The 27,174-nt window shown below is 42.4% G+C and overlaps 1 protein-coding gene across 1 annotated transcript; it reads left to right on the top strand.

The window, feature by feature from the left end:
• Nucleotides 1–3,206: 3,206 nt before the first annotated feature.
• Wdr31 (WD repeat domain 31) lies at nucleotides 3,207–22,234 on the top strand. Its single transcript, XM_026393343.2, has 11 exons — nucleotides 3,207–3,264; nucleotides 6,801–6,894; nucleotides 10,210–10,353; nucleotides 11,083–11,215; nucleotides 13,113–13,187; nucleotides 15,105–15,249; nucleotides 15,341–15,441; nucleotides 16,969–17,036; nucleotides 17,953–18,094; nucleotides 19,367–19,529; nucleotides 21,348–22,234. The coding sequence occupies exons 3-11, from the start codon at nucleotides 10,238–10,240 to the stop codon at nucleotides 21,506–21,508; spliced, it is 1,104 nt and encodes a 367-aa protein (XP_026249128.1). The 5' UTR covers nucleotides 3,207–3,264; nucleotides 6,801–6,894; nucleotides 10,210–10,237; the 3' UTR covers nucleotides 21,509–22,234.
• Nucleotides 22,235–27,174: the final 4,940 nt, after the last annotated feature.

The following is a 27,174-nucleotide window of genomic DNA, read 5'->3' as shown; positions in this document are numbered from 1 at the left end:
TCTCCAGAGGGCTTTTAAGACCAGCTTGCTTTATGGGAGGAACAGTACCAAACCGGACAAGTTTGGTTGAGAGAACAACTAATTCAGACATTCAGAGAGCAAGAACAGGTATACACACTCACATACACATATATGAATGTACACATTTATACATATGTGTATTCCAGCTGAGTGTGGTGCCGGCATGCCTGTAATCCCAGTGGCTTAGGTGGCTGAGGCAGGAGGATCGAAAGTTCAAAGCCAGCCTCAGCAACTTAGTGAGGCACTAAGCAATTCAGTACCTGTCTCTAAATAAAATACAAAATGGGCATGGGGATGTGGCTCGGTGGTCAAATGCCCTTGATTTCAACCCCAGGTACCCTTCCCAAAAAAAGAACATGTATTCCTATGTGTGTGTGTGTGTGTGTGTGTGTGTGTGTGTGTGTATCTCCCCAGTAAGCAGTATGTGTGTATATATGTTGTGTGTATATGTGTGGTTCTGGGGTTACAACCCAGGGCCTTGTGCATGCTAGGTAAGCACTCTACCACTGAGTTACATCTCTAGCCCTAGAATTGTACTTATCTAAGGTAGAATTAAAGGCACTGATAGTGTGAGGCTGAGATGAGATGTATATTCAAGAAATATACAGGAAATTATGTTTCTTATACCTGTGGATTCTATTTTGTACTCTAATTGTTTCTCAATGACTATCTTCTTCTTTCATTCTTTTTTAAAAATTCATTTGTTCTTTTTAGTTATATGCGCTTTCATTTTTTTTTAATACCTAATAAGGGGCTGGAGATATAGTTCAGTGATACAGTTCTTCCCTAGCATGTGCAAGGCCCTATGTTTGATCTCCATTAAAAAATTAAAAAAAAAGAATCTTGGTTAAGTATCTACTATGGGCTAGAACTGCCCTGTCCAATCCCAAAGCCACTAGCCTCAGATGGCTTTTTAAGTCTAAAGTTAAATTAATTTAAATGAATAAAATTTAAAATTCAGTTCTTCAGTTGCACTAGGTACATTTTCAAATATTTAGTAGCTACATGGGGCTGGTGGCTAAGGTATTGAATGATATGGAATTATAACATTTTCATTAATAAGTTTCTTTTATCTTCAAAACTGGCTTTGAATAAAACTTATTTTCCTATAAATTTGACTCCAATTGTTTCTGGAGCAGAGAGCAGTTTAGCTCAGCCTGTTCCTCCAGGCTGGTATTAGTGTCACCTGTTAACACTTTTGGTGACCCGGGCAGGAGCTGAACCCATTCTCTTCTGATCTGCAGTCAGGCATTTTATCCATTAGGCCAATAAAAATCCCAGTCACTCAGAAGGCTGAGGCAGGAGGATCTCAAGTTCAACCTGGTCAATTTAGTGAGACCCTGTCTCAATATAAAATTTTAAAAAGGTTTGGGGATGTAGCTCAGTGCTTGCTTAGCGTGAGTGAGAACCCTGGGTTCAATCTCCAATATCAAAAACAAAACAAGACAAACAAAATCCTCAAAACAAAAACTAACAAAACCTCAAGAAAGTGAAGGAGGAGTGCTCCAGGTGTGTGGCTCAATGGTAGAGTGTTTGCCTACTGTGCATGAGAATTTGGGTTCTATTTTAGCACTACAAAAAATAATAAAATGAAACAAAACTATTAGATATGGACAGTGGCAAACCCCAAAAGTAGTGAGACCCGGGGAAAGGTGAGTGAGAAGGAAAGCCATACATTGAGAGCGTTGATCCTTTCCCAATACATTCTTTCCAGATGATAAAACAAAGCCTGGAGAAGAGGTGTCCATCAAACCTGGAAAGGCAGTCTCTGGGAAGAGGCTGAAGCATTAACTCTTCTGTAAACAAATCTTTTTCGGATACCAACCAGTGGCCCCAGGCCCTCTATCAGGTCCAGTACAATAAATTCCAGAAAATGACCACTGACCCTAGACTCCCTCCCATTTGCCCGGTAAAACAGACCCTAAATTCCTGAGCACTAAAACTGACCCCTTTACTGACTGATAGAACAAACTCCAAATTCCTGGGTGTCCAAAGAAAATTGATATGCTCACTAGACCACCTCTCAGATAACCTAAATAAGCCCAGGCCCTTTCTTTGTGCAGTGGCTCATTTTCCACCAGGAAAGTGGGTGCCACCACAGCGTCATTTCGTCCCTGCATCCCCTGCTCCTGTGTGACACTTCATTCCTGAATAAAGCACTGGGCTGATTTGTGAAGTTTTTGTTTGTCCCGGTCCTCCCCCCACCCCAAAAAAGACAATAAGCGGGGTGGGGAGTAAGGTGCTGGGGAAGTATTGAAAGGAGGGATCTTTGGCTGGAATCAGGGAAAACTCCAAAGAAACAAGACAATACTTTTTTCTGGACAAACAATAATTTTTTAAAATAATATTTATTAAATGCTTTCTCCGTGGCTATCACAGAGGTGCTACTTTCCTCGGAACTTGTAGTTTTGTTTTCTGCAGTAGTGGGAGTCAAATCCAGGGCCTGGCACAGAGGTAACTCTACCGCGGAGCTACAGCCCCATCCCTTTCCGTTTTGAGAGTGGGTCTTGCTCAATTGCTGAGGCTGGCCTCTAACTTGCGATGCTCCTGCCTCCCAAGTAGATGGGAGATTGTACAGATTGTTTAGGCAACACGGTCTTGGGCACATCCCTCTTCTCTGGATCTCATCAGGGCATTGAAAAGAAAACAAAATGAAGTTATGTCATTTGCAGGAAAATGGATGGAACTAGAGACCGTTATGTTAAGCGAAGTAAATCAAACTCACAAGGTCCAGGAACGTATGTTTTCAAAGGCGGAAGTAGAGAGGAAAGAGGAAAAGAAAGGTGGAAACAGACCTCATGAAAATCAAAGGGAGCTGAGTAGAGAATAGAGGACCAAGGAATGGGAGGTGGAAAGAGCGGGGGAAGGGCTGAGAAGTGATACAGGACAAATTATATTGTTATACTGTGTGCATGTACGGATATGTAACAATACCTACAACTATAATGCACCAATAAAAAAAAATGTGTGGGGGGGGAATAAAGCAAGCAAAGCAAGACGTTCTCTTGCTCTCTCTCTCTCTCTCTCTCTCTCTCTCTCTCTCTCTCTCTCTCTCTCGACTTCCGGCGAGCGGAACCTAGGTTCCTATTCTGAGGGAGACGCCCGGAGATTTTTCACCGGGACTCTCACCTTAGCGACGCGCGCCTCGTTGCTAGGGGCTGAGGCGCGGGAGGCAGTGGAGGCTGCGGATGCTCTGCTGCTCCGTGACTCCGCCGGCCCGGCACCAGCCGGACCCAGCTGCGGGTGGGTATGGAACCCGAAGTGGGAGAAACGGGGGAAGCGGGAGGTGGAAGTCCTTTCGCTTTCTGGGCCGCAGCCACCCACCTGGCCAAGCTTCGAGGAGGTTTCTGGGGATCACAGTTGGTCTGGGTGGCGTAAGGTTTCCCTCTTGAGGGATTGTTCCTCGCCCACATGCACTTCAAAAATAAGCTTTAGCGGTTCACATATTGGACAGGGAGAGGAATTTTTGTGGTCTGAAGCGCCAGAAAAAAAAAAAAAAAACTGCACAGGTTGTCCTCAGCCTTCGGAGTTCTGACCTAGAACTGATTCGCTGTGTGACTCTGGGCCATGGTTTCCCTTATTTGTACCATTAGAGGGTCTAACCACACCACCTTCCATATTTCTACCCGTCGCTGTTTCTACACGAGCATTGGTTTAGATGCCTCTGGGTCCCAGTTTCTTGGTACAATATAATGGTTGCATATGCAATGACATATATCAAGAGTATTGCACTAGAGAGTTAAAAAAGAATTCTCTGTGTTGTTTAGAGTGGTCACTGTGTATCTCAAGGTCTTTGAAAAACAGATTTGGGGCAGGAATAGGTCCTGGGGTCCAGATTTATTTATTTATTGCTACACTGGGGGTTGAACCCAGGTATGCTCTACCACTGAGCTATATCCCTAGATCTTTTTATTTTTTATTTTTGAGATAAGGTCTTACTAAGTTGTTCAGGCCAGCCTCAAACTTACAATCCTCCTGCCTCAGCTTCCCAAGTAGCTGGAATTACAGACTTGCATCACTCCACCCGGCCTATTCTCAAGATTTTAAATTGCCTCACTGTATAACATAATTCTTATTGTGATCCTTCACTCTGGTCAGGGGACCTAATTGGCTTCAGCTTAATATTCTCTAGACTCACATATGGATTTGTATGTGATCTCTGTGTTTTTTTTAAACATCAGAAATTTATTAGTTGCTCAAAACATATTGATCTTGACATATCATATATCACATATTTGTTTCAAATGGGGTATGAATTCCTATTATTCCCACGTGTACAGATTGCAGGATCACATTGATTATACAGCCACGTTTATACATACTGCCATACTAGTGTCTGTTGTATTCTGCTGCCCTTCCTATCCCCTTCCTATCCTTCCTCCCCTCCCCTCCCCTGATCTCTGTGTTTAATTTACATTTACTATAAGCAGTATTAACAAGAGTGAAATTGCTGATCGGTGCAGTCATTTTAATAACCATACCTTATTATTAACAGTTTGGCAGTTTGAACTGGAGGCTTTTACACAGCAGGTGTAGTAGAGGAGCAGTATAGTATGCTGATCAAAAGCAGGGCCTGTGGAGTCAGACTGCTTGGGTTCAAGTTTCATTCCTGCCACTTATTTACACTGCAACAATGAGCAAGTTATTAACATCTCTTTGTCTCACTTTTCTCATCTGCAGAATGGCTATAGTAACTATTTCAGAGGTATGTTAATGAAATGAATTAATAAATATGTGGCACATAGGGAAGTTCCTGACACATCTTAAGAGCTATTTTTAACCTTCACAGAAAACAGTGAAGAGTTATTACCCCATTTTGCACATTAGGAACTTGAGACTTAGGTTCAGCAATTTGCCTAGTACCTCAGAAGAATTATAATTCAGACCTAATCCTGTCGAATTCAGACAGTAAGACATTTAATCAAATGTTATTCTGTGCTGCTCATAATTCTCAAAATAAACTACATTGTCAATCAGTGCTTAGAATGTATTTAGATAGGCATAGTGATGCGCCCCCATAATCCCAACTACTTGTGATGCTGAGGCAGGAGGATCAAAAGTTCAAGGCCAGCCTTGCAATTTATCAAGACCCTGTCTCAAAATAAAACAATTATTTTATTTTATTTGTATTTATTTTTTTTAAAGAGAGAGGAGAGGGAGAGAGAGAGAGAGAGAGAGAGAGAGAGAGAGAGAGAGAGAGAGAGAGAGAGAGAGAGGGAATTTATTTATTTATTTATTTTAGTTCTCGGCGGACACAACATCTTTGTTGGTATGTGGTGCTGAGGATCGAACCCGGGCCGCACACATGCCAGGCGAGCGCGATACCGCTTGAGCCACATCCCCAGCCCAAAACAATTATTTTAAAAAGGTTGGTGGTGTAATTCAGTGGTTGAATACCTTTGTGTTAAGTACCAAGTACTGAACAAAAATTTTTTTAGAGTGTACTTAAACTCTTAGAGTTGTTAAAATGTAGGGGCTGGGATTGTGGTTCAACGGTAGAGCACTCACCTAGCACGTGCAAGGCCCACATAAAAATAAGATAGATATTGTGTTCAACTACAACTAAAAAATAAATATTTTAAAAAATGTAGTAAAACTCTTCTGAGTAGAGGTTTATAATGGGCATTCTGGGCTAGAAGTCAAAAGATTATCTGATTATGAATTTTTTTTGCAGTACTGGGGATTAAGCCCGGTGGTGCTCTACCACAAAGCTACATCCCAGCCCTTTTTATTTAATTTTTTAAAAGTTAAAAAAAATTAAAAAATTTGTTCTAATTATACATGACAATAGAATGCATTTTGACACTTTATACACAAATGGAGCATAACTTCTCATTCCTCTGGCTGTACATGGTACAGAGACACACCAGTTGTATAATCATACATGTATATAGGGTTAAATTTTTTAAAGTTTTGAGACAGAATCTCTTTAAGTTGCCAGGCTGGCCTTGATTTTTTTTTTTAAGTTGTAGATGGACACAATACCTTTATTTTGTTTGTTTATTTATATATGGTACTGAGGATCAAACCCAGGGCCTCACAGTGCTAGGCAAGTGCTCTACCACTGAGTCACAACCCCAGTCCTCCTGCTACAGCCTGAGTTGCTTGGTTCACAGGCTTATGCTACCACGTTCGTCTTGGTTATAATTTTGAACAAATAATATATCTGCTTTCTGCAGGTCTCAAAGTAAAGGATTTATATGTGATGATTTTGAAAAGCTCTTTCATCTCAGGTTTTGTGGTTTATACTTAATTATTTTTTAATCTAATTAAATTTTTTCCCACTTTTTATTGGTGCATTATAATGATGGGATTTGTTGTTACATATTTGTACTTACACACAATATGACAATATAATTTAGCCAATACCACTCCCTAGTACTTCTCCCTCCCTCTCCTTATACTTATTTAAAACAAGAAATTTTCCTTTTTACAAAAGCAGTGAACTCTGAAAGTAAATAGTCAACTCTGAAGGTTTTCAATGAACAGAAGAACTATACTATGAGTAAAATAAAAATATTTCATGATGTAATTAAATATATTTTGCATATTTAAAACTAGATGTATAATCGACATTAAAATTATACTTTCCCTCATTGGTGGAAATGTGAACCTTATAATCTTGGAATTTTGTAAGCTATCCTTTTTATTGTGAGAGAAAATGACACTTAGCAATCTTTTTAACCAAACAAGGTCTTTATTTACCTTGTAAATCTCTTTTCAGTGCAAAGAGATGCTTAGAGAAGAGATTAACCTGAGCATCTTTTCCCTAATTACAGAAATTAGGAAGTGGCTGCCTGAATTATTTTCCAAAGGATAAACATTACAAATAATTAAAAACGCAACTCACCAGAAGATCCTTTTGATTTGGGGGTAAGTACCTTTTCCTTTAGAATGTCCCATGAATATTCTTCACTTGGGAGGTATGGCTCTCTGGAGATACCAGTTAGGAATCCAATCAGATTTAAGCACAGCCAGTCCATTTATAGCACCTGCAATTTCCCATGACCTAGATCTATGGGTGGCACATCTTTTTAGTTGGATGATAATGTCGAAAAATGGGTTAGACTGGCAGATAGGAAGCCCTGCACCCTCTGTCTATGAACAATACAACATTCCAAGCTTTTGGGAAACTATTCTGAAATTTTTTTAAATCACATCTTGTGATCTATCATATAGAATCCTAGAATATCTGAACTTGAGGGGACTGTGTAGATTCACTACTTCGCAACAATTATTTTTGTTGTATTGGTGAGCCTCATGGGATACAGAGATGGATAATCAGAGCCCTTCTTTTTTTTTTTTTTTTTTTGGTACTGGGAGTTGAACCCAGGGATGCTTAGCCATGGAACCACATCTCCAGCCTTTTTTTTTTTTTTTTTTTAATTTAGAGGCAGAATCTCACTGAGTGCTTAGGGCCTCACTAAGTTGCTGAGGCTGACTTTGAACTCGTGATCCTCCTGCCTTAGCCTCCTGAGTTGCTGGGATTATAGGCATGTGCCACCGCCCAGCAGAGTCCTCCTTCTTATGGAGCTCATAGTCTACTAAAAATCATTTAGTCTAGTGTCCTGATTTTTTAAATGAGGAGGATGAGGCACAGAGTGAGAACTGCATCCACTGAAGGACACATAAGATGAGACAGAGTTGGGCCAGAGCCCAGGGCTCTTGATGCCACACACAGTGTTCTTGCCACTGCATTGCTAGTGTCTAGTTACCTTCTGAACTAGTTACCTGTTCTTCTCAAGAGATCAGTTCTGACAGTTCCTCAAAATGTAGGCTGAAGTTCTTTTGGAAAACTCCAGTGTTTAAGGTAATGGTGTGAATGAGAATTCTTAACTTGGTGACTTTTAGATGCTCCGTGCAGCCTGTTCTTCCTAGAGTAGGCTGCTGGTGCCCATAGGAAACTCATCTCTTATTCTGCAAGCAGAACCCCAGAAGAAACCGGCAGGGCATTCTCACTGCCCCATTTACTTGCCTTAGCCTTCTGGCATCTCAGGGGACAGATAGTTATAGAGGACATGGGACCTGAAACAGCTGAAATTAGCCCCAAGTCAGGGTTCTTCAGTCCCAGTGAATGTTCTTACTGGTCACATCTTTGGCTTTCTCTCTCTCTCCCTTCCCGCCCATCCCTCTCTCCCTCCTCTGATTCACCAGCATGCAGTAAATTAGGTGCTTACAGAGTATTTCTTGAGTGAAGAACTGGATGGGCATCTTTGATTGCATAATTTATTTTTTTTTCTTTTTAGTTCTGGCCTTGTTAGTTGATGGGAACAATGTAAATAAATCTGGAAAACAATTATTGCTTTTAGTCTTTATGACTAATACAGGTCATCCTATACTAACATGATTCAATTATTAGATCAGTTCTCAAACTTTTGTCATCAAGTCTCCTTAGTACTCTTTTTTAAATTTTTAAATTTTATTTGTTTATTTATTTGGTACCAGGGATTGAACCCAGTTTTGCTTAACCATTGAGCCATGTCCCCAGCTTTTTAAAATATTTTATTTAGAGACGAGGTCTCGCTGAGTTGCTTTGGGACTTCTCTCAGATGCTGAGGCTGGCTTTGAACTTGTGACCCTCCTGCCTCAGCCTCCTGAGCGGCTGGGATTACAGGTGTGTTCCACCATGCCCAGCCTCTTTATACTCTTAAAAATCATCAAGGACCACAAACAAGTTTTATTTATGTAAGTTATAGATTGGGTTCAGGATCTTGCTTGTCCAACCTCTTATTAATATAAAAACTGATAAATTTCAAATTAAAATACTTGTCTAGCATCTCAGGTGTGATTCCTCAGCCCCACAAAACAAAAACAAAACTCTAACAATAAAAAAAATCTATTACTCGTTAAGATGAATAATATAATTTCATGAAAATAAACTTTCCCAAAAAATTTAGTAGGAAAGAATGGTATTGTTATAATTTCTTTGAAGTCTCTTTATTATTTGGCTTAAACAAAGACAACTAGATTCTTGTATCTGCTTCTGCACTCAGTCTATTGCAATATATTGTTTAGGTTGAAGTATGAAAGGAAAATCATGCCTCACACAGAGAGACAGCTGGAGAGAGGAGGACCCTGGACTCCTTAAAGAACCAGAAATCCCCCCTGGTCCCCAGATCACACTTGGAGAACTGCTGGTCTAGGTCATTATCTATATTATCTCAGTGTCATCATCTTTAGCATCTCATTACAGAATAATTTCATGATCTTTTATGCTGATTTAAGTACCACAGTGAAATTATTTAAAAATAGTTCAGCATAAGAAGGGTCATAACTTTTTAGAATGTCCAAAGCTCTTCTCTTCCAAGAAGCTTCACTAGTATGGATTTAAAATTTTTTCAATTACATGCTTAGTATTTATCTTATTGTGATAGAGTGTACATAACATAAAATTTACCATTAGTGACATTTAGTACCCAGACAGTGTTGTGCGACCATTACTATTGTCTAGTTCCACAACATTCTCATCACCCCCAAAGGACACCAGACCTATTGTTCCCTCCTTGTCTCAACTCTTGGCAGCCACTAATCTGCTTTCTGTTGCTGTAATTTGCCAACTGTGCATACTTCACGTAAGTGGAATCATACTTTGCATGATACTTTGAAGGTTCCCTTTTGCTGTAGCATGTGTCAGTGCTTCATTCCTTTCTGTGTCTGAATAATATTTCATTATATGGATAGATCACATTTTGTTTATCCACTCATCCCATTGATGAGTTTTGTCACCTTTTGGCTATAGTGAACAGTACTTACAGCCATGAGCATTGGGTACCAACTTTTGTGTGAACACCAGTTTTTAATTCTTTTGGATTGGAATTGCTGAATCATAGGGCAATTTTATGTTTAACTATTGAGGAACTTCTTAATGTTTTTTTAAAACTAATGCATGAAAACAAAAATTGTACATATTAATGGAGTACCATGTAATGTTGCAATACATGTATACGTTGCATAATATTTAGATCAGTTTAAACATAATTCTTGAGTGTTTTTAAAAGTTAGTTTTGTTTTTGTTTCTCTGCTGATGGTTTATTGGTACCTGTAATCCCTTCAAAGTAAAGCAGGAAAAAGAGGAAAAGCACATGCATTCAATTAGTCTTTTTTGTTTTAAAATAATTTCACATAACCATTTTAGCGTTGTTGTGCCTAACAAAATTAACAGTACACATTCTTCTTTTTACTAAACAGGAAACACAACTTCCATCAACCACAAGGGATGCTGCTACTCAGATGCCACCTGAAACACACTCCACTTTCTCAGGCTTCGTGTGGGCTCTGTGCCGTAATGGGGAAACTGCAGAGCAAACTCAAACACAGCAGTTACAAATACAGGTACAGCAGTCTTCCCTAGGGTTCTTTTATTTGGGGCAGTTCTGAGTATTGAACCCAGGTTCTCACACACACTAGACAAGTGCTCTACCGCTGAGACAGGATCTCACTAAGTTGCCGAGGCTACTCTTGAATTTGCGAATCTCTTGCTTCAGCCTCCTTGGTCGCTGGGATTCCAAGCATATACCACTGTGGCTGACTTGGGGTCCTTAACTTTATCATGCCTCCATTAAACTCAAGAAAGAGAACAAGGTTACCCCAATAAATTAACGAGCTTAATAATCATCCTTTAACAATGAGAACATATGAGAACATTAAAATAAAGAGTTCAGAAAATACAACATCCATCCGTATTTATTTGGGAACAAAATAAAAAAGAAAGAAGAAAAAAAAAAGGGAACAAAGTTAATGACCTTCCCTGAACTGTTTGGTCTGTTTTCTTTTAGCTAAGAAATAGCTTATTAGCTAATATCTGCACCCATTAACGGGGGTGGTGGTGCAGAATAGCCTTTGGGATTTGTGGTTAGTGTGAACAGATTCCTTTATCAGATTTCAATCATTGAGTCATTCTGAGCATTGTCAGAATTCACAGGGAGGCAGTGTCAGTGTTTCCTTTCTCTACTCCTTTCCCTTTATCCATCCCCTCAGCCCGCCTGACTTGCTACTGTCGCCTGCACCGCTGCTCCCCTGTCCATCCCAGCATTAGGCCTCTCATTTTCCACCTCTCTTTAGCAGGCCTGACGGAATCATGGAAGAGAGAATTCAAACTAAAGCTTCTCAAGAGTATAGCCCCGCTCATGTGGACGCTGTCTCTGCCGTTGCTGCTCTGAACTCAGACCTTTGTGTCTCTGGAGGAAAAGATAAGGTGAGGTCTGCAGCATTTCCAAGGAAGACAACTCATTTCAGGAGAGGGAAGATACTCAGAAAATCTAGGTTTTCACTTCATTTCTGGCAGCCAGGCTGTTAGTGTAACTGTATGGGCTTAAAGGTAGAAGGGCTGGGTTTACACACACCTGAAACCCCAATGACTTGGGAGGTTGAGGCGGAGGATTGCAAGTTTGAGGCCAGCCTCAGCAATTTATCAAGGTCTTAAGCAACTTAGCAGTGAGACCCTGTGTTAAAATAAAAAAAAAAAATTTGAAAAGGCTGGGGATATGGCTCAAATGTTAGCTCCCCTGGGATCTGGTGCCCCCAAAAAACGATTGGGTGTAAATCCCTGCTTTGCTTCTATTACTTTAGGTAAGTCTAAATTTTCTGAGCTTCAGTTTCCTCATCTGATAAGTGTAGATAATATCAACCTCACTTGATGATTTCGAGGATTAAATGAGAGACCATAAGTAAGATCCTTAACACTCTGCCTGACATGACCACCTGCATGACTTCTATAAGTGGCAGGTGTTACTGTTCCAGCCCATACATGTTTAAAGCAGAAACAGAAGTTGTCAACAAAAAGAACATCATACTTTCTTCTCTTGTGGGTACATCTATTCTTTCCTTGTATGTTTTTGTCTTTTCCCCGTCGTTATTTTGAATCCAAGTGCTTCCTCTCCTTCATATTGGTTGTATCCTCATACTCACTGCTAGGAGTAGCAAAAATGCTGCTGCTTTTTGCAGTAAATAATGTCTCTCACTGTTAATAGCCTTTTCAAATCTTCCAATTTCATTTGCTTACTGTATTTCATTGGTTTTAACATGCACTTGTTTTCAAATTTGCCTCTCTGAAATCAGGATGTATCTCAACATTTTAACACTCAAGAGCATTTTGTTTTAAAATCTGTATCATCTTAAATGCAAGAAATTTCATTTATATGACCCTCCCTTGCATCTGTTAGGGTTAAACAGGGCAAGGATTATCCTCTCCATTTTGCAGATTAGGAAACTGGTGTTTAATTAGGTCAGGTGCAGAGGGGGCTGGGCCCACGACAGCACATGCTCTTTGCTCTTTAGCAATGAGCCGTGGGGACTCAGAAAATTTTAAAGTCCTGTTTGGGGAGAGGGATGCTTATGGTAATATATTAACGTGTACACCTGGAAACAGGGTGCAAAAGAATTTTAACAACGGTTCTCTTTGGAAGATGGTATTATGAATTCGGGTTTTTAAAATTAAAAAATGTAGTCTGTTTTATAATACTGTGAATATATTCAACAGTACTGAACTGTACAGTTAGAAATGGTGAATTTTAAAAAGATACTCTAAGGGCTAAGGTTGTAGTTCAGTGACAGAGTGCATGCCTGGCACATGTGAGGCACTAGATTTGATCCTCAGCATCACATAAAAATAAATTTTAAAAAATAGTTATTTTTAAAAAATTTTTAAAAAAGATACTTTAAGAAAGTATAGGGCTAGGGTCATAGCTCAGTGGAAGAGTACTTGCCTAGCATGTGTGAGGCACTGAGTTTGATTATCAGTATAACATATAAGTAAATAAATTAATAAAAAAGAAAGAAAGTGCAATATAATAGGGAAAAAATAATCTAATCCCAGGCAGAATTCTTCAGAATATATAGCCAGAATCTCAAGGTGAATCCATGTTTCTCGGGGAATGTTTTCCTGAACCATAGTAAGGTTTAGAGGAGTGGCCCTGTGTGGACAGACACAGGGGAATGATCAAGAGGAAACAAAAGAAATTCAAAGCAGGGGCACATAAGGAAGGGCACAAAATAAAACTCTAGGGCTTGAAGCAAGGCCCCTAGGAGAGGCTAGGAGAGGGAGGAAGTAACATGGAAATGGGTGACTAAACTGCTCCAATGACTCTCTGCAGACAGTCGTGGCCTATAATTGGAAAACTGGAAACGTGGTGAAGAGGTTCAAAGGACATGAACGTGAAATCACCAAGGTAATTGTCAAATGATTATCCTGAAGGGAATCTGGAACTGAATCAAGGAATATCTAATAGCTCCAGATATTAAGAGTGATTGTTTAGTCCTAAGGAAAAATACCCAGGCTTTATTTGATGCTGTGAAGTTCTACTCCAGGCAAAGCAAAGTAGAGCAAAACAAAGGTGGAGGGCTGGGGATGTGGCTCAAGCGGTAGCGGGCTCGCCTGGCATGCGTGCGGCCTGGGTTCGATCCTCAGCACCACATACCAACAAAGATGTTGTGTCCGCCAAGAACTAAAAAATAAACATTAAAAAAAAATTCTTAAAAAAAAAAAAAAAAAAAACAAAGGTGGAAATATGCAAGATGGCCACCGAAAGGCACACAGATGAACAAAATGTGGGAATATATGCACAATGGAGTATTATTCAACCTTGAAAAAGAATAGAATTCTGATGGGTGCTGTGGCACATGCCTGTGATCCCAGGGCTCGGGAGTTTCAGGTAGGAGGATCACCAGTTCAAAGCCAGCCTCAGCAACTTAGCAAGGCCCTAACCAATTCAGTGAGACCCTTTCTCTAAGTAAAATACAAAAGGGGCTGTGGATGTTGCTCAATGGTTAAGCACCCCTGGGTTCAATCCCCAGTTCCAAAAAATAAAAAAATAAAAGATCTTAGCTTCCATCTTCAAAATCACCTCTTATTCACAATATGACTGCTGCAGCTCCCTTCGTCATGTCTGATCTTGAGGCAGCAGGAAGAAAGAAAGGGCAAGAAGAAAGGATTGTATCTATAAGCCCCCTTTAAAGGGTTTCCTATAAATCCCACTTCCACTTATTTTTAATTGGTTATCTGTATCTTCAGGTGGGTTGGGAAATATTGATAGGAGTACATTGCCATATCCAAAAATATAGAGGTTTTGTGTTAAATAAGAATGGGAAAACGGGGGCTGTGGTTGTGGCTCAGCAGTAGAGTGCTCACGTAGCAAGTGTGAGGCACTGGGTTTGATCCTCAGCACCATGTAAAAATAAAATAAAGGTATTGTGTCCAACTACAACTAAAAAAAAAAAAATTAAAAATGGGGAAATGGGTCATGAGTACACTACTTGTAGACTGCTACAAGTATTGAAAAAAAATTCTTAATGAAATATTAGCAAATAGAGTTTAACTTTCCTAGAAAAACACATACCATGACTAACTGAGCTTTATTCCAGGGATGCAGAAATGATTTGTTATTAAGAAATTGATAAATAGGGCTGGGGATGTGGCTCAAGCGGTAGCGCGCTCGCCTGGCATGCGTGCGGCCCAGGTTCCATCCTCAGCGCCACAAACAAAGATGTTGTGTCCACCGAAAACTAAAAAAAAAAAAAAAAAATTGATAAATACGGTTCTGTGATCATCTTAGTAGAGATGAGAAGATCCAGTATTAATTCTGAAACAGTATTCCGTGGTCACTTGGTAAAGTCGAAATAAATGGATCTTTATGTGATTAAAAATAAATATGATTCAAACCCCTCTCTCAAACAAAATAAAATGCGTGACATTACAACATGAAGTAGGAGAAACACAAGGGGACGCTGAGACGGGTGGAGGTGCGGTGCACTGCGCGCTTGTGGAGCGGTGCCCACGGTGCCGCGGGAGCACACGGGGGATGTTCTGCAGGAGCCCCCAAAGCCGGCGGGGAGGGCCGTGGAGGTGAGGTGGTCTGGGAAGAGGTGAGGTTTTAACGGCTGCCTCGGAGGATGGGAGAGGGTCTGCTTTACACAGAGTCGGCACACCATGGAGAAAGGTGGGAGGCAGCCTCCCGCCTTTCCCATCACAGACCCCCGTTTAGGAATTGCTCACTGAAAGTGGGGGGCTGCGCGGAGCCACCCTTCCCCGCATTGGAATCCAGTCCCGAGGCACAGCGGCGGGTTTCTGTTCTGTTTCCTCTGAGCAGGTGGCCTGCAGTCCCCGGTCGGGCCAGTTCTTCAGCGCCTCTCGGGACAGGCGGGTCCTGATGTGGGACTTGCACGAGGCCTCCCAGCCCAGGCAGCAGCTGTGCGGCCACGCTCTGGCGGTCACCGGCTTGGCCGTGAGTCCAGGTAAGGCGGAGCAGCTCTGCCCGGCGCCCTCGGGCTCTCCCGGCCTGTGCAAGTCCTGCCCCATGGGTGACTTCTCGCCTTGCTTCCAAAGACGCGTCCCAGCTGTGCACTGGCTCTCGGGACAACGCCCTGCTTCTGTGGGACGTGGGGACCGGACGGTGTGTGGAGAGAGCCTCGGTCTCCAGGAACCTGGTATGAATCCCAACTCGGTGCAGGGCAAGGTAGCAGAGGGGGCCCGGGCAGGGAAGGGCACTGGAAGCTCGCAGCTGAGCTCTGTTGGCAGAGCGCGTGCGCAGTGTGGGGAGGCCCGGGGCTCCAGCTCCAACACCAAAAAGGAAATAGAGAGAGAAAAGGCCCAGGAAAGAGATCCAGAGACCCACGGGCAGGCCTCAGAGCCTGGTCCTGATGGCAGCCCCTGCTGACCTCTCGGGTCATTGAGTTGGACGATGGCAAGCCTTCTGCTGCAGAGAGTGACCCCACTAGTGTGTGCTGACGTCTAAAATGGTGTCTTCATCTATCTCTTCAACATATATCTAATCCATTTCTTCTGTGGGCTGGACACTGCTAGGAACATGATTAGTGACAGATCTCAGTTCTGTCTACCAAGAACTCACAGCTGGTGTACTGTGTGGCGGCTGCTCTCCTTGGTGTAACATAATAACAAAGAAATAAGCCTCACCTTTTTCTCCTTGTGTAATTTGCTGTTTTTGTTTTTGTTTTTTCCTGGCCCTGGAGATTGAATCCAGTGGGGGCTTACCCACTGAGCCATATCGCCAGCCCTTTTTATTTTTTATTTTGAAACAACATCTCGCTAAGTTTCTCAGGGACTCACTAAGTTGCTGAGGCTGGCTTTGAACTTGTTATCCTCCTGCCTCAGCCTCCTGAGCCATTGGGTTTACGGTATGCGTCACTGTGCCCAGCTTTGCTGTTTTTTTGAAGACCTGTTGTTTTCTGGTAGATTTTCATGGTATATAAATTCCATGGCCTTTGGGGTCAGTCATACCTGGTTTCAAATATTTGTGTGAGTTTGTTCTTCATTTTTTTTTTTTTTTTTTTAAATTCAGGGCCTTGGGGCTGGGGATGTGGCTCAAGTGGTAGCGCGCTCGCCTGGCATGCGTGCGGCCCGGGTTCGATCCTCAGCACCACATACCAACAAAGATGTTGTGTCCGCCGAGAACTAAAAAATAAATATAAAAAAAAATAAAAATAAAAAATAAATTCAGGGCCTTGAGTATGTTAGCAAGCTCTCTGCCCCTTCTACATCCCAGTCCTGGCTTCACACTCACCACTTCCTGGCTGTGCTACACCAAGTTACTTAAGGTCTTAGAGTCTCAGTGTCTTCATTTATCAGATGAGGAGGATTACATTGCTAGTTAAGGTGAAATGAGATAACCTGTGTATGTGAAACACCTGTCATCATGCCTGCCACATAGCAGATGCTTCTTTAGTGGCCGTCAAAGTTCATCTTCTCTGATTCTGAAGACAGCTGTCGATAGAGTGAACTTGCTGATGCCCTCTTGCTGATGCAGCTGATAACCAAGGAGATGCAGCCAGAGCTGGCTGAAAAGTGTCTGCAAGACATTAAATCCCTTTAAATCAAACTTACTAGTTTGGAATTCCTGAGAAGAGGTACAGAGATGCTCTTTAGTACCATGTACAGGAATCACAGCAAAAGAATGACTTGGTATGGAGAAGTGTTGAAAGTTTTCCTTTTTCCAGGTCACTCACCTGTGCTGGGTCCCCAATGAACCATATATCCTGCAGTCCTCTGAAGATAAAACCATCAGGTGGGCCTCTGAGTGGAGTGAAGGTGTTTCTGGTGAAGGTTTGTGGCTCCCCTGCCTACATCACTTTGCTCCACTCTGCTTCTCCCCTCTGCTCTGCCCTTTCCTGGGACTCCCACCTGTCTGCCCCATGCTGGTGCTGAACTGATGTGGCCCCTTGGATCATCTGGGTACAGGTGACGGTTTTGAGAGCAGCCGACCATCCAGCTCCCACTATGTGAGTGGGTTCAGGTTAACCCTAGGATAGGCCACTCAGCCTCCCTGGCTCCACTTGCCACCCCTGCGTGGCTCCGGGGGTTCTCTGTCATCAGCATTCATTTGAAAACCTTCTTGGGGAGTCAGTCAGGAACTACATCAAGGGATTCAAATGAAGTCAGTAGTGTGTAGAGTGGAGCGCATGACTAGAAACTTTGGTTCTCAAAAGAGATTTTATTTAGAAAATGGTTAGAAATGAGATAAAGTGATAAAAATGAGATGAAGCAAAACAAAACATTCTCCTGTGGACTCCAGGGTCAGGGCTTCTGAATCTGTTTATCTGTTCTGAAATGAAGACTGCGCTCTAGATCATAAAAAGTATCTTTTAAAAAATTAAAATCATAGGCATAGAAATAGTCTCTTGTCTAAAGCAGTGTCCTGAAGGACCAAATTAATAAACTGACTTGTACAATTAAATGTGGTCTAAATTCTTACTAATGGATCTCAAAATAGAAAACTCAGGTGCCACTCAGTTTGGTTACTTCCTGTCAACTTTAGCATCCTAGAGATTGCCCAATTCAGGCGGCTGTATTCAGGTAAATCATGGTATTACATTCTGACTGACCTCCGTAGCAAGGAGCCAAGACTTTATGTGAGTGAGATATTACAGGTCTGTTTCAGGCACATTTACTGTAAACTCATTTCCTGCTTTAATTTCTTTCAGACTATGGGACAGTCGGGGGCTACAGGTGGCTCACATGTTTCCCACAAAGCAACACATTCAGACCTACTGTGAAGTCAGCATGGATGGTCACAAGTGCATCTCCTGCAGCAACGGTTTTGGAGGCGAAGGCTGTGAAGCCACAGTAAGAGACTGTGTGGGGTCCAGGGGCCTGGTTACTGAGGAGCAAATTACTTACTCTGGCTTCATGACTTTAGCTGGACTAACAGGCTCTGCTATTGGCTCAGGCCTATTTTAGGTGTAACTGTGGGTGATTCTTTCCAGATGCTTCTTTTAAGAAATATCCATTAACCTTAGCCTCTCTAAATTGGTAGTAGACAAGAGGAACAGGATAACAGTCAAGATTGAGAGGAGCTAATGTCACTATTCGCAGCAGAGTATATGGGGAAGGTCAACTGAAGAGCCAGATGTATTCCCATTGTGCTGGGTCTCTAATGAACCATATATATATATATATTATAGTCCTCTGAAGATAAACCATCAGCCTTAGTAAAGGAAGTTTGAGCTCTTTAGGGAATGTGGAGCTCCTGGGTTAGTCTAGAGCCCACTCCATCCCTATCCATGTGCCTTCCAGGCAATTAATTTCAGGATAGATTGTCTAGACTCCTCCAGAGTATCTTAGATTCATCATTGTAGAGTATCCTTATCACATGCACTATTTTCTTTAATCCTTAAAACAACCCTATGACTTAGGTACTGATGAGGGAATAGAGGCCTGGCCAGCTGAAATCTCTTGCATATAATCACACCCCTGCTAAATGGCAGATTGGGGTGTTGTAAGCTTTGGATGCAGGATTTCATCTCCAGGCTAATGTATGGCATGGTTTCCAGGGACTTCATTGTTTTTGGACACAGTTCAGTTTGCTCTCCTCCCCGAACGTTACTCTCCAGGTATGACCTGATCTGTACCAATGAATGGAACTGATGGGACTGTCACTTCCCTTATTATAGACTCTAGGCATTACCCTAGAATGTTTGTACTTACATGTATTTATGAGAAGGTGTTCCTAACTACAGGGTCACACAAGACCCACAAATACCAAAAAGCTGGTCAAAGGCAGCTCTTGAGTTGTCATGGAAAGCAAGAAATTCCATACTGTTCCATAACACTGCAGGCCTGGGAGCTTTTACAACTCATGAAAAAGGCAACAGCACTTCTGGCACATTCTTAACCAGTGTTGTTTGGGACATAGTTGTTGCAAAATAATCACCTGGTGGGTGGATGGGTGGGTGGGTATGATGGTTGAAAGAAGAAGTTCATGTAGCTACAGGAGCAGGTAAGTGGAGGACACAGGAGGATCGTGGGCGGCTGGGAAGATGGATAGTAGTGAATGAAGTACGTGTGAAGCTGAGGAATGTGTATGTACAAGCTGGTCCATAAAAATTTACTTTGCAGTTGTGGGACCTAAGGCAGACAAGAAACAGAATACTTGAGTATAAGGGGCATTTCCAGACAGTTGCATCCTGTGTTTTTCTACCAAGAACATTGGCCTTGGTGCCTGCGATTGCTACCTCATCCCATGATTCCAAGGTGAAGATATGGAACCAAGATACTGGAGGTAAGGAGACTGCTGTAGTGCTGCTCAAAGATACACGGGATTCTAAAACTCTTGCTTCCCATTGGTCATCATGTTCAAAGCCAGCCATCTCCTGCCACCGTCTAGTTCCCTGAGTGGTTAAGAGATGACACCTAGATGCTAGTCTCTCTCTGGTTGACCTCTGGATAGAAACTATCACCATGTATCCCGTGATGCATAGAGTCATTCCTGAGAACCCAAACAAAATCTATTTGGCTCTTATGTTCTTTTTCCCTGAAGTTTCTCATCAAGTTTTAACTGGTGATGCTCAAGATGTCTGGAAAAGGGACCAAGAATTGCCATATTTGAATTCCTTTTTCAAGGACTAAATCAAGAGCTTAGTGGGATTCAGGGACAGTAAGAATAGACTCAGAAAGATTTGTTTCATTTGGACTCTAGAACTAGTTAAGACCATAGTAAGGCTATGACACTTCAAAGCACCAGAGAAAAGGTGTCTGTGGATCGTGGCTCCCCACAGTCCTGGACATGCTGGAGCTGGCTCCTACTGGTCAATTGTTAGACACTCGGTGATTTTTTTTTTTGGCACTGGGGTTTGAACCCAGGGGTGCTAAACCACTGAGCCATATCCCCAGCCTTTTTTATTTTTGAGACAGGGCCTCACTAAGTTGCTGAGGCTGTCTTTGAGATATTCAGCAATTTTGTGAGCTAGTTTTTAAACCTTTGATAGCATGAAAGCTGGTCATGATGGGGGCAAGTGCTATGAATAAGTGTTGGAAACCAGAAAGCTGGCTGCCCAGCACCCTGCTGCTCCTGTGTTGCTCCGCCCTAGGCAGGTCAACCTCTCTGTAAGGATAAGAATGCATTATTTAGAGAACTTCAAACCACGTCCTTCCAACAGAAGTCCTCCAGAAACTCAGTTCCCCCAGGGGGAGAAAGGGTACCCTCTCAAAAGAGTTGGGACCATGTCTAATGGCACTCTGCAAACAGCTGGGGCCACAAGCGTTAGTACAGACAGGCCTGTTGTCCCCTTTCCTGGAGTGCCCTTTCCCAGCTGCCCAGGTGTAGCAGTCGTGGGTGGTAGGCAAGCACAAGTTTTTGGTTTAGTAATCATGAACCTAAGACCAGGGAGGTCAGGGCCTGATAGTGTTGACCTGAATGGATGGCACTGATGCCCTGCCCACTGGGTATGTACCTGAAGTTCTTAGAAGAGTGGCCTTTGAGATGCAGATGGAAGGAGACTGGGTCAGCTGGACACCCCCAAAGACTGCCTGCAGGTCCCCATTCTCTTTTATCTTGAAGGGAGCCAACAGCTACAGATGTGTCCTTGTCTGTTTTCCCTGTCCCTGTTCTGCCTTGGTCTCTGAGTAGGTAAGGCCCCAGTTGTTTGCACACACTTCTTGGTGGCATCGATCTTGTTTGGCCTGGGCCCCTTTCTGTGCAGTTGAATTCATGACATTGACCCAAGTTCTGCCTTACCTGCTGGTGCACCTTCCCATGAAGCAAGTGGGGCCTTGTGCGTTAGTCGCTTGTGCATTAGACGGTCCAGCACATGCTTTATTCCCTTGAATTTCTCAGGAGGACCTGGTGCATTGATACAGTCACTCACTGCATAATGACGTTTCAGTCAACCTCAGACCACAGACCACATAAACACTGGCGTATACCACATGGCCTCGGTGTGTAGTAGGCTGTACCACCTAAGTTTGCTTAGTATACTCTGTGATATTTGCATAACAATAAAATTGTCTAATGATGCATTTCTCAAATTCATTCTGTCATTAAGCCATGTGTGACTTCATTGCACTCTGGCCTAAACTGTGGATATCTCCTTCCCCTCAGCCTGCCTTTTCACCTTGTCTCTGGATGGATCTGGACCCTTAACTTCCCTGGCTGTCGGTGATCCCATCTCCTTATTATGTGCAAGTTTCAACAGAGGAATTCACCTACTCAGAGTGGACCACAGCCGAGGGCTGGAACTGGAGGAAGTGGCAGCATTCTGAAGCCGAGAGACATTCACCAAACAATATCAAATCATGGCCCTCTGTGTGGCTTTGTTTTTCCATGTTATCTTGGGGTGGGTGGAATATAGGGCTGGTGTTCTTTGCTTAGGTTTACTTAGAAGGTATATCAGTGTTAGAAGTCAATTTAAGTTCAGTGGTTCAAAATCAGGTATGAAATTTAGAAACACGGACTAAACATAAAGTTGACAATCTAAGTTAAACCCAAATGCAGTGTTTTAGTGAGCACTTGGGATGACTCTTCAGGGAAAAAAAATGTTTTATTCAAAATGATGATCTAAAGATATAGGAGTGATGGACCTGCGACTGTGAGAAGAAGCATGGAGCTTGATTCCATCCGTCTCTCCACAAAAATAAATAAATAAATAGATAGATAGATAAGAAGAAATAAAAGGCAACAGGAATAGAGTCTGCTTTAGTTGCCTCAGAAAATAATTGAGATGGGAAAGTAGCTTGGCCCATAGAGGACATGGATCGTCTACATAGTTTAAGCTCTGGGCATCGCTCCTCAGCACCGAAGGATCAAAGCTGGGCGAGAAAGCCAAAGCCTCGGCTTCTACCCAGAGCAGGGGAGGTGGTAAACCCCTGCCCTTGCATGTGCCTTCCTAGACCAGCGCTGCTGAAGTGCTTCAAGAGGCTGACCAGCACAAGGACATCACCCAGATCATAAGAGTTATCTCATTTCCATGGATAAGAAAATGGACAGAGATTAAGGTTGAAAAAGTATATTTGTAATTTGAATATTTTATATAAATAAAATTTCATACATATATATACACATACATACATACACATATGTATATATATGCATATATAGTATACATATTTATAAAGTATATACATATTTATAAAATATGTATATAATTATATTAAAATATTTATAAATATACAAATATTATATAAATATGTTAAATATATAATATAGAAATGTATATATATTTAATATCTTTATGTGGTGCTGAGGATCAAACCCAGTGCCTCACACATGCGAGGCAGGCGCTCTACCACTGAGCTACAGCCCCAGCCCCGAAAGGAGAGAATTTTTAAAAGGGAAAAATCATCACAATAACATCTGAAGACATTATCTGCTTCACTTTTCTTGTTTTTATTTATATATAATAGCAGAATGCATTACAACTCTTATTACATATATAGAGCTCAATTTTTCATATCTCTGGTTGTATACATAGTATACTCACACCAATTCATGTCTTCATACATGTACTTTGAATAATAATGATCATCACATTCCACCATCATTAATTACCCCATGCCCCCTCCTTTTCCTCCCACCCTATCTAGAGTTCATCTATTCCTCCCATGCTCCCCCTCCCTATTCCACTATGAATCATCTTCCTTATAACAGTGAAAACATTTGGCATTTGGTTTTTTGGGATTGGCTAACTTCACTTAGCATTATCTTTTCTAACTCCATCCATTTAGCTGCAAATGCCATGATTTTATTCTCTTTTATTGCTGGGTAATATTCCATTGTGTATATATTTCACATTTTTTTAATCCATCTATTGAAGGGCATCAGGTTGGTTCCACAATGTAGTGACTGTGAATTGTGCTTCTATAAACATTGATGTGTCTGTGTCCCTGTAGTATGCTGTTTTTAAGCCACTGTATAATTTTTATCTTTTATCTCAAGTGTAATAATTATACAAAAATATCAGATGCCTTTAAGGGTATAACTTGCTGAATTTTTATTAACTGAATAAACTCTGATAAGCAGACTCAGATGCAGAAGGGTAAATATCCAGGAACCTGAATGTTGCCACGGCACTCCTCTCCATGCCTGTTTGCTAAGGAATTTGTCACAGCATACATTGATTGTGCCACTTTTCTATGTTATGTAACTGCTTTGTGATAGATAGAAAATATGGCCACAAGTTTCTCCCATAGCTGAACGTGCATCCCTTTGTGACATGAATTCCTCTCTTCCAGAGGGACAGTCTATTCCATGCACCTTTAACCTGGGCTGGTCTTTTGACTCAGTTTGACCAACACAATACAGAGGAATGGACCCTGCACCTCCTGAGGCTGGACCTTGAGATGCTTTGCCAGTCTGCTTTGGCCCTCAAGGACTGCTGCTCTCAGACTGCCACATAAAGAGGGTCATCTAGGCCACATGGAGAAGAACCAAGCATCTCCAGAGCAAGGTCATGCGAATGAGGTCACCTTGGGCCATCCAACCCAGCCAGCTCTGCAGCTCAGTGCTAAGTAAACTCAGGATATCAGAAGAGAAACTCCACAGCTAGCCCCACGAGATCATGAGAAATAATAAATCATTGTTTTAAGACCCTGAGTTTCAGAATGGCTTGTTACGCAGCAAGACATTTAAGTGGAACAAGCATGTACTCTTTTTTATTTTTGGTCAGGCTTCTTTTGCTCAACACGTTTAAGAGATTCACCCATATTGTATGTAGCTGAATACCCCTCATTTTCATTGCTCATTGTACATTATGTGAAAATGCCGTGATTTATCCATTTAACTATGGATGGGCCTTCAGGTGGTTTCTAGTTTCAGATTCTCACAGGTAGCGCTGCTGTGGACATTTCTGCCAACAGGTCCTCTGGTGAACATCTGCATGTATATGTGCTCATTCTGTAACCAGCAATGGACTTGTATCCTGTACTCACACATGGTCACTTTCATAGATACTGCCCAACAGTTTTCCAAGGAAATTGTGCTATGGCTGTAGAAGAGTTAGAGTTTCAGTTGTCCCACAAACCCTAGCCAACACTCTGTGCTCTTGAACTCTCCAGTCTTGTTTTAAAAACAAGTGTGCAGATGCTGAGGAGTGCCCCATGGGAGTGTTAGCTCAGGGAGCCAGCAACAGAGGAACCTGGACCAACTGGTTTTGACATCCATCCCCCTCCCTGGTGCCTTCAGTAAAGAGGCCAGAATTTAACAAAAAACTTTATACAGTGCTCTGCATTTTCCATAGAACTTTCATAATCATCATTTCATCCGAGTCTTTCAAGAAAATAATACTTAGATGGCAGGGTGGAGATCATTACCTCTGGTCTATCTATGGGAAAAAGTGGCTCAAGGTCAAACAGGTCAAAAAGTGGCTCAAGGTCAAACAGATGGGAGCTCAGGTCTTGGGACATGGAGCCCGGTTCTTCTTCCAGGTTTATGAAATAGAGAATACATTCACATAGTCACAGGAGTACAAAAGGTTTCAGGATGGAAAGCCTCCCTCTCCAGGCCAGCTGCCTTCCATCTGGCGCCCTCTGGAGGTATCCATCAGCTGGTGCATCCTATTTTATGCACATGACCAAAAAAACCCCAGGTTTTTCCCTAATACCACTTTTACCATCAAAAGACAGTATGAGTTCATCTTGAAGAAAAAGCTATGAAAGGCTGTTTCATTAGATAAAAAGATGATAAGGTGAAAAGGGAGACTTTAAAATGGGGATCACATGATTTATAAAAAATTTCTATATAGAGAGACATGTGTCAGAGATTGTCTCTGCTTGAAATCCCAGCATGCCTCTTCCTAGCCCTGTGACCTTGGGAAAGTGGCTTAACCTCTCTGCACCTCAGGGTCTTTATAAAATTAAGAAGATGGTGATAATAGCACCTACACATAGAAATGTCATCATGGCTAAGGAATACAATTTAGGAAGAGCCCCTAGAATATGCCCTAAATGTTGAGGATTATTATATTCATCTGAGTTTCCTAATTTTCCTATAGTGGACCTATATTACAGTAAAAGTTAAAGATTAAATTTCCTGAGAGAAGGGAAGTTGTACAGCTATAGAGAGGGGCACAGATGAGAGAGAGAATGTGGGCACAGAGAAAGGGGAGAGGCCAGGAGGCCCGAGGAGAAGCAGGAACAGGAGCCTGCAGACCAGAAGAAGTGGGACATGTCTGGATTCCTGCTTGTGACACTGCCAAAGACCCGAGAGTCCTGTCATGCTCTGTTTACTGTTGCTATAATGGAACACCTGAGACTGGATAATTTACAAAGGAAAAAAGTTCATTTGGCTCATGGTTCTGGAGGCTGGAAACCTAAGGCCATGGTGCAGGCTTCTAGTGAGGTCTTTGTGCTGCTTCAACTCATTGCAGAAAGTGGAAGGGCAGATGGGCCTATATGGAAGAGAGGAGCAGCAAGAGTGAACTTGCTTTGTAACAACCCATTTTCATGAGACTGAACCCACTCCAGGGAGAAAGGCATTAATCCTTTGTAATGGCCTGATGCCCTGTTACAGGCCCTTACACCTCTTACCACTCACAGTGGCAAATATCAACATAAGTTTTGGAGGGGACAAAACATATTCAAACCTTAGCATTTACCTCTCAGGCAAAAATAAAATCATTCCATCCACAAATCTCAACTTGTTCCCAAAATCTGTCTCCAAAGTCTTAACTTTTTCCAGCACTAACTGAAAATTCCAAATCTCATCTGTGTACCTGTGAAATCAAAATAAGTTATCTACTTACAAAATGCAATGGTGAGCACCTATAATCCCAACCACTCAGGAGGCTGAGACAGGAGGATCACAAATTTGAGAGCCGCCTTAGTAATTGCCACACTTAGCAACTTAATGAGACCCCATCTCAAAATGAGTAGTAAAGCATCCCTGGGTTCAATTCCCAGTGGTGACAGGGAACAAAACAGGACAGGTTTAGGGCAGACATTCCCACTCCAAAAGGGAAAAATGGTACAGAAGGAAGGAATGACAGGTCCCAAACCAGGTCAACTCCAGGAAGGCAGACATTTAAGTCTTTTTTTGGCAGGGCGGGTACCAGGGGTTGAACCCAGAGTGCTTAACCACTGAGCCACATGACCAGTTTTTTTTTTTTTTGTACTGGGGATTGAACTCAGGGGCGCTGGACCACCGAGCCACATCCCCAGCCCTATTTTGTACGTTATTTAGAGACAGGGTCTCACTGAGTTGCTTAGTGCCTTGCTTTTGCTGAGGCTGGCTTTGAATTCACAATCCTCCTGTCTCAGCCTCCTAAGCTGCTGGGATTACAGGCGTGAGCCATAGTGCCAAGCCCCAGTCTTTTATTTTTATGTGGTGCTGAAGATCGAACCCAGTGCTTCACATGTGCTAGGCAAGCGCTCTACCGCTGAGCCACAACCCAGCACCCCCCCACACACCGGTTCCTTTTTTATATTTATTTAGAGACAAGGTCTTGCTGAATTGCTGAGGCTGGCTTTGATCCTCCTGCCTTAGCCTCCTGAGCTGCTGGGATTTCAGACGTGCGCCGCCATGCCTGTGCAGACGTTGAGTCTTAAAGATCACCTCTCACTCCAGGTACCACATACTTGGATGTGAGGCAGCCCCACCCCAGGGCTCAGTCCCTGCGTCAGCTCCCCCAGGTTGGAGTTGCGCACTGGTGCTGCAGCTTTCCCAGACAGGCATCCCATGCTGTCGATGGCCCTGCTGTTTGGGGGTCCCTGGGGTGGTCTCGTTCCGTTGGCTTCCCCAAGGATTGCTGCAGTGGGGAATCTGCAGTGGCCTCACCCCATGGCTGACCTTGGCCTGGCTCCCCGCAGGCTGTTTGCAGCATCCTTTAAAATCTAGGTGGAGGTCGCTATAACAGAATACTTGAGACTGGATAAAAAGAAAAGTTTATTTAGCTCACAGTTCTGGAGGCTTCTGTCCAGCTCTGATAAGGGCTTTG

This window comes from Urocitellus parryii, chromosome 4 (genome assembly GCF_045843805.1).
Source record: "Urocitellus parryii isolate mUroPar1 chromosome 4, mUroPar1.hap1, whole genome shotgun sequence".
In the NCBI taxonomy this organism is placed as follows: domain Eukaryota; kingdom Metazoa; phylum Chordata; class Mammalia; order Rodentia; family Sciuridae; genus Urocitellus; species Urocitellus parryii.
The sequence above is the reverse complement of the archived record's forward strand: the minus strand, read 5'-3'. Positions and strand labels throughout refer to the sequence as shown.

What these genes read in the sequence shown, in the direction of transcription:
- Wdr31 (XM_026393343.2), top strand. Translation starts at nt 10,238, where the DNA reads ATGCTGCTACTCAGATGCCACCTGAAACACACTCCACTTTCTCAGGCT. An exon ending in ATGAACGTGAAATCACCAAG is followed by an intron (nt 13,188 to 15,104) that starts GTAATTGTCAAA and finishes TCCTCTGAGCAG; the next exon opens with GTGGCCTGCAGTCCCCGGTC. An exon ending in ATGGAACCAAGATACTGGAG is followed by an intron (nt 19,530 to 21,347) that starts GTAAGGAGACTG and finishes CCTTCCCCTCAG; the next exon opens with CCTGCCTTTTCACCTTGTCT.